Source organism: Myotis brandtii, unplaced genomic scaffold, assembly GCF_000412655.1.
Source record: "Myotis brandtii unplaced genomic scaffold, ASM41265v1 scaffold604, whole genome shotgun sequence".
Lineage (NCBI taxonomy): Eukaryota > Metazoa > Chordata > Mammalia > Chiroptera > Vespertilionidae > Myotis > Myotis brandtii.
Window position 1 is genome coordinate 1,609,476 of NW_005370286.1, and position 11,670 is coordinate 1,621,145.

The following is an 11,670-nucleotide window of genomic DNA, read 5'->3' on the forward strand; positions in this document are numbered from 1 at the left end:
GTGGGAGGGTGCGCACTCACAGGCGGTGCGCTGTCCGAGGCAGTATCTGCACGGCTTCGTCCAGCACCTTCAGGCCGCCCTCCCAGTCCTCATGGTCGGCGTGGCAGTGGAACAGCAGCCCGTAGAGCGCAGCCCGCAGGGACAGGTCATCATCGGCCTCTGCAGGGACAGGGCTCAGGGCTGCAGGGGCCTGGGCTGGGACAGGTCTACACACACACACACACACACACACACACACACACACACACACTGCCTCCCTGGAGGCCATGGGGCGGATGGAGCCTCCCCTGGGGCTAAGCACAGCAGACCCCTCCCCCCCCACCACCACCACCGCGCCTCTGGGCCTCTGGATGGGTTACGGGAGCTCCTCGCTCAGCTGCCAACCGGGCACATCGGGGGCGGACGGAGCCTCCCTTGAGGCTGAGCACAGCAGACCCCCACCACCACCACCACCACCACCGCGCCTCTGGGCCTCTGGATGGCTTACGGGAGCTCCTCGCTCAGCTGCCAACCGGGCACATTTCCCCAGTGCTGACTTTTTCATGTTATGCATGTTCTTTATTCTCATTATTTAAACGTTCATGTATTTGAAATTGTGCCTCTTTGACCACTTTAACGTTTAGGAAATAATCTTTCCACAAAAATCTCTTGCTTTGCTCCATTCCACTTTCTGTTTTTTCCTAGAATTTGAATTTTAAAACTGCGACTCCATTTAACCCGTGTGATGCTTTTTCACGGGCCACGCAGGCTGGCTCTCCACCAGGGCTCCTGCGTGACGCTGCCCCCGAGGGCTGCCACCTGCGTCTCTCTCTGCAGCACCGCCAGCCAGGTAACTGCTGGGGTTTAGACTAACTTAGTGCTTAACTACACGTGGTCACGTTCTGTCGATTTTAAGTCAAGTTTGTGTCTCTAAATCGGGAGGGACCTCGGCTCTAACCCCAGCGTCACATCCTGAGCACACACGAGGACTCTTACACTAATAGGGGTGGCGAATTAGCAGATACTCGTCATTTCTTTCTTTAAACGTGGATTCTAAAATATGGTGTTCATTGTTCTAAGATCGGTATTTTTTTAGGAAATGGCTCCACATGTTTATGGAACTTGAATATGATTCATCCATCAGAATAACCCAGCGGCTAGCTGTCAAGGCAGCCTGGGAGGCCTGGATGGGCCGTGTGGCCCCGGACAAGGGGACCATCAGGCCTCGGTGCCCTGGGCACAACGGGGGCCTCGCGAGGCCGTTCATGAAAAGCACTGGCAGTGCCTGTCACAGCCCGATGGCCGGCAGACGCCACCTGCGGTTCCCGCCACGGTCACGCTGGCTTTACAGAAGGGCCGGGGACTGAGGCACAGCGTCCTCCGGCCCCCCGTGCGATGGCGGCGGCTGCACACCTGGGAGGAAGGAGCCCTCGGAGGTGCCTCCGCTCTGCAGGTCCGCGGTCGGCCACTGGTGCAGGAGCTGCACGTCCCCTTTCTCCTGAAGCAGAACCGACGAGACATGCACGTGAAAGCTGTCACTTACTCCTTCACCACTTTGTGCTTCGTCTGCCTCCACGTCGAGTGACGGAAATTGCGGCTAAATTTCTAAGACACTAAGTCACCTTTCACCCATGAGAAAGGCTGTCCAGGGCAAGGTCAGCTGCGTAGGGGACACGCAGGCCTCCCCGGTCTACAGCTTCCTCAGTGACAGGGCATCCAAGTCACTCCTGTCCCTTTAAATCAATGGGATCAAAGCACATTAGGGAAAAACAATGAGGCGCAGCAAAAGCTCCAAATGTCTACACTAGTCCCTTAGACCCTAAAGAACTAGAAAAAGAGCAAACTAAACCCAAAATAGCAGCAAGAAAGAAATAATAAAGATTAGAGCAGAGTTCAAGAAAATGCAGAATAGAAAGACAAAAGAAAATAAATGAAACCAAAAGTTGGCTCTCTGAAAGGTTGATAAAATTGACAAACTTTTAGCTAGACTGACATGGAAAAAAAAGAAAAGACACAAACACTTAAAATCAGAAATGAAAGTGGGGACATTCCTATCAAGCCCGGAGAGACAAAACGGATCGTAACAGAGTGTCCTATGGCCAATTGTACGCCAACAAATTAGACAGCCTAGAAGAAATGGAAGAATCCTGAAAAGTACGTAAGTCACCTACGCTAACTCAAAAAGAAATAGAAAATCTCAACAAACTTCTAACAAGTAGGGATTGAATCAATCAGAAACCTCCCAATAAAGAAAAGTCCCGGAACAAAAGGCCTCAGAGGTGAATTCCACCAAACATTTAAATACTTGACGTCAATCCTCCTCAACTCGAAAAAATTAAAAAGGAAGAAACACTTACCTACTCATTTATCCTATGAGACTAGGATTATTTTGAGAGCAAATCAAGATAAAGGAATCGCAAGAAAATTACAGACCAATACTCTTACAGACATAAATGCAAAAATCCTCAACAAGGTATTAGCAAATCAAATCCAAGGGCATAAAAAAAATATTATGCACCACAACCAAGTGGGATTTATCCCAGGAGCACAAGGCACTTTAACATAAGAACAATCAACGTGATACATCACAGTAACAGAAGGAAGGAGAAAACCACGTGATCATCTCAATTGATGAAGAAAAGGCATTCGACAAAAGCCAATCTTTCATTACAAAATCTCAAAATCTCTCAGGGAACGAGGAGTAGTGGGAAACCCCCTCAACACCATGAAAGGCATTGAAAACAAACCCACAGAAAGCACCGTCCTCTGTGGTGAAAGGCTGAAACGTCCCCTCTGAGGTCAAGAACAAGACAAGGACGCCTTGCTCACACCGCTGCTATTCTACATTGTACTGGAAATGCTAGCCGGAGCGATTAGACACGAAAAACAAATAAGCACACGGAAGATGCTCAATAGCATTAGTCAATAAAGAAATTAAAATCAAAACCACAATGAGATGCCACCTCACACCTACTAGAATGGCTACATTTTTTAGAATGGAAAATAACAAGTGTTGACTACGATGTGGAGGCACTGGAACCCGTGAACATTGTTGGTGGGAATGGAAAACGGTGCAGCCGCTGTGGAAAACAGCCCAACAGTTCCTCCGAGGCTAAACACAGAACTACCACAGACCCCAGCAGCTCCATCCCTGGGTATAGACCCCAAGGAACCGACAAGGAACTGTATCTGTGCACCCGTGTTCACAGCAGCACTGTTCACACTGTCAGGAGATGGAAACAACCCATGTCCATCCGCAGAGGAGCAGATAAACGACACGAGGTCTGCGTACCATGGAACACTGTCCAGCCACAACAAGGCTCCAACGTGCTGAACCTGGGCACACCGTGCTCACGGAGAGGAGGGTTAGGGTGAGGGCTAGGGAAGTTCCCTCCATCAAGGTGCTAGTGACAGGGTGCAGGTGGGGGGATGTCAGTCAGGCCGAGACCTGCCCAGCCCTGGTGTGCATCTTGCCCAGCGGCCTCTGTGCTTTCCTCAGCTGATCCTAGGGTCCTGCCCCCAAGCCCCTCTCTCCTCTCTCCTACGGAGCTTTCCAGGGAAGGGTCAGGGTCTCTCGGAGGGAGGGAGGGTGGAGAAGGGCAGTGGGGAAGGGAGGTCAGGACTAAGCCTTGAGCTCAGCCAGGGGCCACCGCCACTTGAGCAGCTCCCAGGGGTCTGCCTTTGCTTGGGAGCCCCGCCCGCCTGCTCTGGAGGAAGAGCCTGAGAGGCAGCCGCGGACCCCGGCAGCCGGCCCTGGGGCACCTGGGTTTTGGCCTCCGTCTTGTTGATGATGTTGACGATCCTCTGAATGATGTGCCTGGCTTTCCTCCTGTTGGCCGCGGAGGACAGGAGTGGGAGCTGGGTGTTCCAGTAGTGCCGTGCGGCCAGCATCACCAGGGCGCTGCTCTGCGCCATGCCCCCAAACCTGAAAGGGAGGCCTGACCTAGCGAGCTGCGTGACCTGCAGACACGCAGGCACCCACTGACAGCTCCTGGGTCCTCAGAGGGCAGGGTGAGGCCGGGTGTCTGGCCTGGAGCCTGTGCCCATGTCTGCAGGACATGCCCCTGGGGTCCCAGCTGTGAATACCCTGCCTTGACCCCCCACCCCCACCCTTGCCACGGGGTCTGTGAGGGAGGGCCGGCCTCCGTGACAGTCCCGACTGCGTGTCATGCTCTTCATTTCAGGGCACTCACTGCAGCTGCCCTTACCCATACACAACACGCACCCAGACCCACCACACACGCAATCCGTGCGGCCGCAGAGCAGCATGGCGCACCTCACGCTCTCGAAGAAGGCCATGCTGGCTGACAGGCGCAGCTGCTTCCGCCCCTTCAGGTTCTCCATGATGCTCCTGCCCTGGATGCAGGCGCTGGCGCTCAGCATTTCTGCCACCAGCTGAGCCCTGACCCTGCAGACAGAGACGCCTTAGCACACAGGAGGGCTGTGTGTGTGGGGGGGGGGGGGGGGGGGGGGGGGCGGTGCAGGAAGGTGAGTGAGCCTGGGGTGCCTGGAGCAGCCTCCCCAAAGTCCCCAAACCAGAACTAACTGGTTGAGTGGGTCTACCCAGAGAACCACCAGACAGCATCGGCTGGCGTCTTATTTAAAATATTTTTTCAATTTTGAGTGGACGCTTATTAAAGCTGGGGACAGTGAGACAAGGACGGCCTTCGCACAGAAGCAGCAGCTGGGCAGGGCATCTCTGACTCACTGAGAAGTCAGAGAAAAGGGGCCTCGGAACAAGGCCAGGGGTTTGGCCTGGGATGAGCTGCCACGACCCATTGATCCCCTAGTTGCAAGTCTCATGGGGACCTTTGAGTTTAGGAGACGCACGCCTTGGGGGAAGGAGAGGGGAGGGAAAGGTGCCCCGGAGGAAGGACAGGCCGGCATCAATGGGTGTCTTAAGTGACTAAGGTGTGGGGTGCTGTGCACAGCAGCCGGTGAGCAGAACAAGCCCCTCCGGGAGCCCCGGTGCACACGGGGGCTCAGTTCTGGGCAGCTCCCACTCAGCGAGATACGGAGAACATGGAATCCCGCTCCCTCGATGTTTACTGGCCCAGCCACCCAGTGGGCCCACAGGACACCGCACACACTAAGACATCATCCCCTGTCCAGGCTGGACTGATCACATGCCTGCAACTCAGCCCAGGAGGTACCGACTCTGAGAGACATACACTGGCCCCTGGGGACACTCCCTGCCTGGGCCTGGGGCTCTGAAGCCAGGGAGCTGCCTGCAGGAGCAGGCAGGAGCCCAAGGGGGAGCTGCTGCTCTTTTTGGTGGGTAGAGAATTCCAGATTGACAGGGTCCTGGTTGTTCCTGTTGAGAAGTCAGCATGGCTATATATTTTATATTTTTTTATATTTTTTATATTTTTCCCTGTATTAAGTGTGTCTTTTCCCCTTCCAGCTTCTCTCCCAGGCTTCCCTCCCACCTTCGGGCCTCGGCAATTTGACCACAATGAAAGCAGGTGTGGTTTTCTTGGTGTTCATCCTACTTGCAGCTCATCGAAAATGCTGGATTTTTCAGGAAACAGATTCAGGAAGTGAGCTGAAGAGAAGGCGAAAATGCTGGATCTCTGGATTCAATTTCAAAACATTTCTGCTGCTACATTTCCTTGACTGATTTATTGATTGACTGATTTTTAGAGAGAGAGAGAGACATGTGTTGTCCCACTTATCGATGCCTTCACTGGCTGCTTCTTGTCTGTGCCCTGACGGGGTCCCCGCAACCTTGGCGTCCCGGGAGGATGCTCCAACCACCTGAGCCACCAGCCAGGGCTCGGCCGCCACATTTCCAAGCGGATGCATCTCCGCCTCCCTCTCCTGCCTCTGTCCCCCAGAGGTTTGGTTTTGTTCCTTAGGGTTCAATTTCAATAGCCTGCTGACCCTCATGCAAAGTGACATATCGCTTCTCCAGTGTTATTTCCATGATGAGTATTGTATTTTTCGGTTCTAGAATTTCCACTTAGTTCTTTATTATAGTTTTCATTTCTTTGTTGAAATTCTCCACCTGTACATTAATTTGCCCCTTAAGCATCCTTTCTTTTATTTAGAGTAGCTGTTTTAAGTGCATTGTGTTGTGTCGGGGTCTGATTGTTTTTGCTATTCAAATGACTGTTTTCCTCCTGGTAAGGATCAGCTCCCATCCTGGCTCTGCCACTCACCAGCGGGGTGGCTTGGCCTCTGCCTCAGTATCCCTATCTGCAGCGTGGGAACAGCCGTGGCGAGGAATAAATGAGGTGACGCATGCAGAGCCCTCATGGGGTCCCTGTTTGTGCCCTCAGCATGCCCGAGGCACTGGCCACATGGGTCAGTGATTTCGACTTTCAGGAAACAGATTCAGGAAGTGAGCTGAAGAGAAGAACCTCAAGGAAAACCGTGTTTACTGGAGAAATATTTATATTAGCAACAAAGATTTTTAAAAGCCTCACCTTTGGAAATAGAGGAAAGATTCAGTACAACCTTAATCTACTGATCAGCTGAATGGGCCCTGTGAGCCGGGAGCAAACTGTCAGAAAGATGAAGTGGCCTGTGGCCACCTGGGCCATCCCAGGACCTGGGCAGCGGCGGCCTCTGGGGAGCGAGAAGCTGGCAGCCCTGGGCTGAGGCGGGCGGGGAGAGGGCATTTCCCTTTCACTGAAATTGCCCTTTCATTACTTTCTAACGCACTTAGGGTGCCTTGCTGCCGACTCAAAATCCTGGTAAACCAAGCCCGTGCCTGTTGGGAAGGGCAGGGGCATCTGTGAGCCCCTTCCCACCTCTGTGCCTGCCACGCTGGCAGCGGGTGAGGCTGGAGTGGCCTTAGAGCCCTTCCGAAAACAGCTCTCCCGGGGCCCAGGGGCGGTGCTATCCTGGCCAAGCGGGACCAGGACGGAGGCTGCACGGGCACCTGGCCGGGCTGCTGGGGATGCCCAGAGGTGGGTGGGGTCTGGCGAGTGGGGGTACCTCTCCGTAGCCTCTACACAAGTCATCCCTGGTCCCCACGAGCGGCCCCTACACACCGAGGTGTGGTTACGAGCCTTCTTCGTGAATGGGGGCGGGGGGTGGGGGGGGCAGGGAGACACCACACCATGGGGTCACCAGGAGTCGGGCGCCAGGGAGGCTACTCACGGATTTAACATCCTCAGGTACTTGATGCCCATCTGGATGGCCTTCTGCGAGCACACCATGGTGACCTCGTGGTCGTGGGCTGTGTAGGCGAAGTGGCTCAGGCGGGCCAGGGTCTGCAGCTGGACCAGGGGGTCCGTCCAGTTGCACTCGGAGACCATCTTCAGCAGCTGCACGGAGGGCGGGGGAGGGCGTTCAGTGCGGGGCGACCCCTCCGCCCACCGTGGTGGGTGTTGTCAGCTGGGGGCCACTTCATTTGCTGAAACCTTGCACCTCGCTGTGGATCAGGGAGCGATGTTATTCCAGAGAGACCCGGTGGGTACAGGGCCATCCCACGGCACACACACCGAGGCTGAGTTACCGCAGCGCTCGTCGCAAACTTAGGCCCAGGCTCGGGCTCAGGGTCGCCTGTTGGGGGGCAGAGTCCCCGATGTCCACGCTGCCTCAGTATCCCCAGGAACACCCTGCTCTACATGGAGCCACAGCGAAAACTCAGAGGGAAGCAGCCGAGTGAAACTAAACGCAGGCGCCCTGAGGGGACAACAGGTGCTGGTGAGAACGCGGTCACTCGGGCAGGCCAGGTCCCGATGCTGGCCACACTCGGCAAGGCCCTCTGACCCCGGCTCTGCCTCCGAGCAGCAGGATTTGAACAAGTGGCCTCGGGTGGGGGGATTCTGTCTGGTGTGCCAACAGGGCATCTGGTGGTGACTACCTGGGCCTCGGGGGGCACAGTGACCCCTGGGGGGAGGGGGTGACACCTGGGGAAGGTGATGCCTGAGGAAGGAGGTGACACCTACGTTAGCCAAGGAGGGCACGGTGAAGTCCATGAGGCCCAGCCCGTTGCAGGAATACATCTCCAGGGCGACAAGGATTCTGGTCACGGCGTTGATGTCCTCGTTGGTGCCCTGGGGAAGGAAGCACAGAGTGTCCGTGAGCCCAGGGGACCCAGGAAGGGTCTGGCACACTTGGGACTTCAACCCTGTGAAAGACCAGCTCCGTGGCAGTAATCGGAGCTATTTGTATAAAAATTTCTCTCCCAGTGACCTTCCCACACCATCAGGAAGCAGGAAGTGACGCAGCGTGGTCAGACGACGGGGCTGACCAGCTGCAGGTGGAGGGCAGGCCACCAGCAGAGCGGGAATGGCCTTCCTTCCGTCCCCCTCCAATCGGCCCTCGATCCTGGCCTGCTCAGATGCCCACGCTCACTGCCTCTCCGGTCTCCCTTTCATCCTGTCCCAGTGCCCTCTGGCTCCAGCCAGTGCCCCTGGGAGGCTCCCTCTACGGCCTCACACCCATCTCCTCTCCGGGTCCCCACTTGCTCCCCCAGCCCCCACTCCCACAGCCTTGTGTTCACAGCTTAGGGTCCCGATATCCTGCCAAAGCAGGCCCCCGCTGGCCTGAATGCACCTCCAAATAAGGCCACAGTGAGCACCACTGAGGGTGGGGAGCACCCCCAGAGGCCCAGTGGCTTGGTGGACATTTGGAAGAGTGACCAGAGGGTTGGAGGAAGGGGAGACACCATGGCCTGGGCAGGTGGAGGGGCCGGGGCAGTGGCTTCAGTGGGAACAGCCCTCCGTGGAGGGGAGCACCGTGTACAGAAGGGCACGGCCCGCTGTGCGCTGCCCTCCAGGCTGGCGAGGCCCAAGGGGAGGGAGACGGGGGAGAGGCAGCGCCCGCGGCGCACCTGCTCCTCCGTGCCCAGCCTCGTCCCGATCTGCTGCTGCAGCAGCTGCTTGGCCTTCACCCAGGTGGCAATGAGCTGCTGCCGGGCTTCGATGGGCACGACCTCCTCGGGCACCGTCCCGTTGGTCAGGGTCAGGGCAAACTCGCAGACCTGAAATGGAGGTGTCCTTGTTCACACAACCAGGACTCTAAAGAGAGAGACCTGAGCCGAGACCCAAATCATGAACCATACGTGGCCCTGGCCCTTGGTGCAGACCGCAACCGAGGCTTGAACACCTGCCAAGCCCGGGCCCGGCCGGGAGCCGCCGGGAGCTGAGGTCTCGGCATGCGGCTCGCCCTCCCACGCCCTCACCCCTCTGGCACGTGGCACGGTGGCTCCTCGTGCCTTTCTCTCCGAGGGCACCTGCCGAGCACCCACCTCCTCACCACTCGGGGCAGCTGCAGGTCCTGCGCTTCCCTGAAACTCAGTAAGGAACTTGCTTCCCTCCCTGTTTGCTAAGATCCTTCTGGACTAGAAACGGGTGACGGATTTGCCAATGCTTTTCCACATCCATCACGACCACCATGTTCCTCCTCCTGGTGGGTCACCGCGATCAATGCACATTGATCGGAAGGTGGCTTCCATGGGACCAGCGCTCCCACTTGCTGGCAGCCTCTGGATGTGGCCCCGGCTGCTCTGCACTCTCCTGGCTTCGCACCCCTCTTGTCCTCTGCGCCTGAGAAGCCAGCCCAGGCACGACCTGGGCCTGAGGGACGTCGCTCCCTGTTTTTAGGGAAGAGCCCGTTCCTGTCCTCGCTCAGCACCCCTTTTCCCGGCAGATGGACAGGCTGACAGTTTCACCCCCACTGCTCCCTGTCCTCACCCCGGGACCGGGACTGCGGCGAGGGGCCGCCCCGCGAACCCTGCCTCTATACCTCCACCGCCGTTCTGATTTCAGAGATGGCTCCCGAGTCCAGTGGTGTGTGTGACGTGTTTGGTCGGATGACTTTTCTAGATTTTTCTGGCACCTGGGTTGGGATCCAGCTGATAATTAGGCCTCGAGCCAAAGCGTTGCAGAGCATCGCCAACGTGACGGAGTCGCTGGAACGCAAGGGGTCAGCGGGTGAAGCTCAGACTCGAGGCGCGAGTCCCCGGAGTCCACGACAACCGTGCTCACGGGGTCCCCGTCTCCTGGGATTACGCGGAAAGGTGGCCCCCCACCAGGCGGCACCCGCTCCAGGAGCCGTTCTCGGGCCTTGAGGGGGGCAGCTGGCGGCAGCAGCCTGCTCTGGGGACGCGCCGTCCCCTGACACAGGTACCTTCACAGTGGAAGGCGACCCTGGCCACGTGGGCTGGACAGAAAGGCCCCGGGTAGCGGTCAGAGAATTTCCATCCGTCACCAGGGCAAATGGGCTTGTACCGAACCTCCGTGTTTCTCACCAGAAACGAGGTGGCACTAAAGCGTTTAAAATGGTCACAGGTGGTCTCCGTGTGCTAAGAACTAGGGACTCAGATCCTCGTCTCCAACAGAAACGCGCAGCACAGCGGCCACGAGGCGGCCCCACAGCCCACAGCCCCACAGGCACGATGTCAGAGGCCGAGCCGGCCTCACACCCACAGGCCAAGGGAGGCCGCTGGGCACCTCCTCATTTCATGGCCCATTTTCTTTATTATTCATCACTTTAAAAAAACATCACCTTGTATGTTGCCGCATTCTGACTCATTCATTCTTGAATTTCTACTTTAGCATCAGAGACAGGCTGGGCTCCCAGGCCGGGCCCTGGGCGGGCGGGCAGGCTCCCGGGAGCCTCCTGGATCCCCACACACTGCCCCGCAGCTCAGAGAGGGTGAGTGTTTGGCTCAGGGGTGCACGGTGAGTAAATGGGGACCCTGGGATTGCTGGAGCAGCCCTCCCCAGGGCAGCACTAAAGAAGGGGGACACCCGCCTGACCCCAACGCTCCAGGGCCAGGACCCACCCGTTGTGGCCGACGGCCTTGACGATGGTCAGGAGGTGGTACAAGGCGTCCACCAGCTCCTTCTGCCGCCCGGCCATGATGAGATGGTGGTTGTGGTTCAGGACGTACACCATCGCGTTCTGCACGATCCAGGCCTCCTGGATCTCCTGTCCGATCTCCGCGGAGCGCAGCCAGCTGTTCATGGCGTACTGTGACAGGCTCTCGATCCAGCTCCTGCAGGACGCACACGCCACGCTCGCCTCCGAAGCAAGACCTTCCCCCACGGGCAGCACAGACCCAGCGTGACGTCTGCCCAGGGCCCTGCCCCGGCTGTGGAGCGGGGTCAGAGAGGTGCCCCTGCTGGGGGTGCCTGCCACGCTCTCCTAAAGGACCCTGCGCCTGCCCAGTCCCCCTTCTCCACCCGGGACATCCCTCGGGCACTCTCGCCCGGTACCTGGTCTACAAACTCCCAGCCTCCCCGTCTGAGGGCAAAGTCCTGCCCCAGGGCCACCCGGCTGCCTGCCCACCTCCGTGGCCGCCCCTCACACACCGGCCCCTCTCCTCAGGGCGACCAGGTCCACTCAGCACTGTGGGCGAGTGACGACTGTCCACCCGGGACTGGGCAGGGAAACCCTTTCTGTAAAGGGCCGGGCGGTATCTAGGCTTTGCAGCTCCAGGTCGTCCCTCTTGTATATCTTCCTCTATGTTAGTTCACAGATTTTTTAAAATGTCAAAACCACTCAGCTCCTGGGCTGTACACAACCAGGCCCTGGGTCAGATGTGGCCTGAGCCCTGGTCTGCTGACCCTCCTGCGAATGGAAACTCCTGGGCCTGGGCCCAGACAGGCCTGGCAGCCTCGCCTGGTGCAGCTCTGAAGGCCACAGGGACAGGGGACCTTCCATCAAGTCAAACGATCCGCACAAAGTGGTGCATGCTGCCTTCCCAGAGCCGGCCGCTGGGGCGCCCCG

At 57.5% G+C, this 11,670-nt stretch overlaps 1 protein-coding gene across 1 annotated transcript in view; it reads right to left on the bottom strand.

Annotated features, from left to right (window-relative positions):
• Positions 1-11,670, bottom strand: part of CFAP46 (cilia and flagella associated protein 46) — a 61,554-nt gene that overhangs the window by 34,037 nt on the left and 15,847 nt on the right. The window contains exons 18-26 of the mRNA XM_014550606.1: positions 10,724-10,936; positions 9,682-9,847; positions 8,768-8,917; positions 7,881-7,988; positions 7,087-7,253; positions 4,256-4,387; positions 3,742-3,904; positions 1,393-1,477; positions 21-159 (exon numbers count right to left, since the gene is read on the bottom strand). Coding sequence (XP_014406092.1) covers positions 21-159; positions 1,393-1,477; positions 3,742-3,904; positions 4,256-4,387; positions 7,087-7,253; positions 7,881-7,988; positions 8,768-8,917; positions 9,682-9,847; positions 10,724-10,936 — 1,323 coding nt within the window. The remainder of the gene's footprint in view (positions 1-20; positions 160-1,392; positions 1,478-3,741; positions 3,905-4,255; positions 4,388-7,086; positions 7,254-7,880; positions 7,989-8,767; positions 8,918-9,681; positions 9,848-10,723; positions 10,937-11,670) is intronic.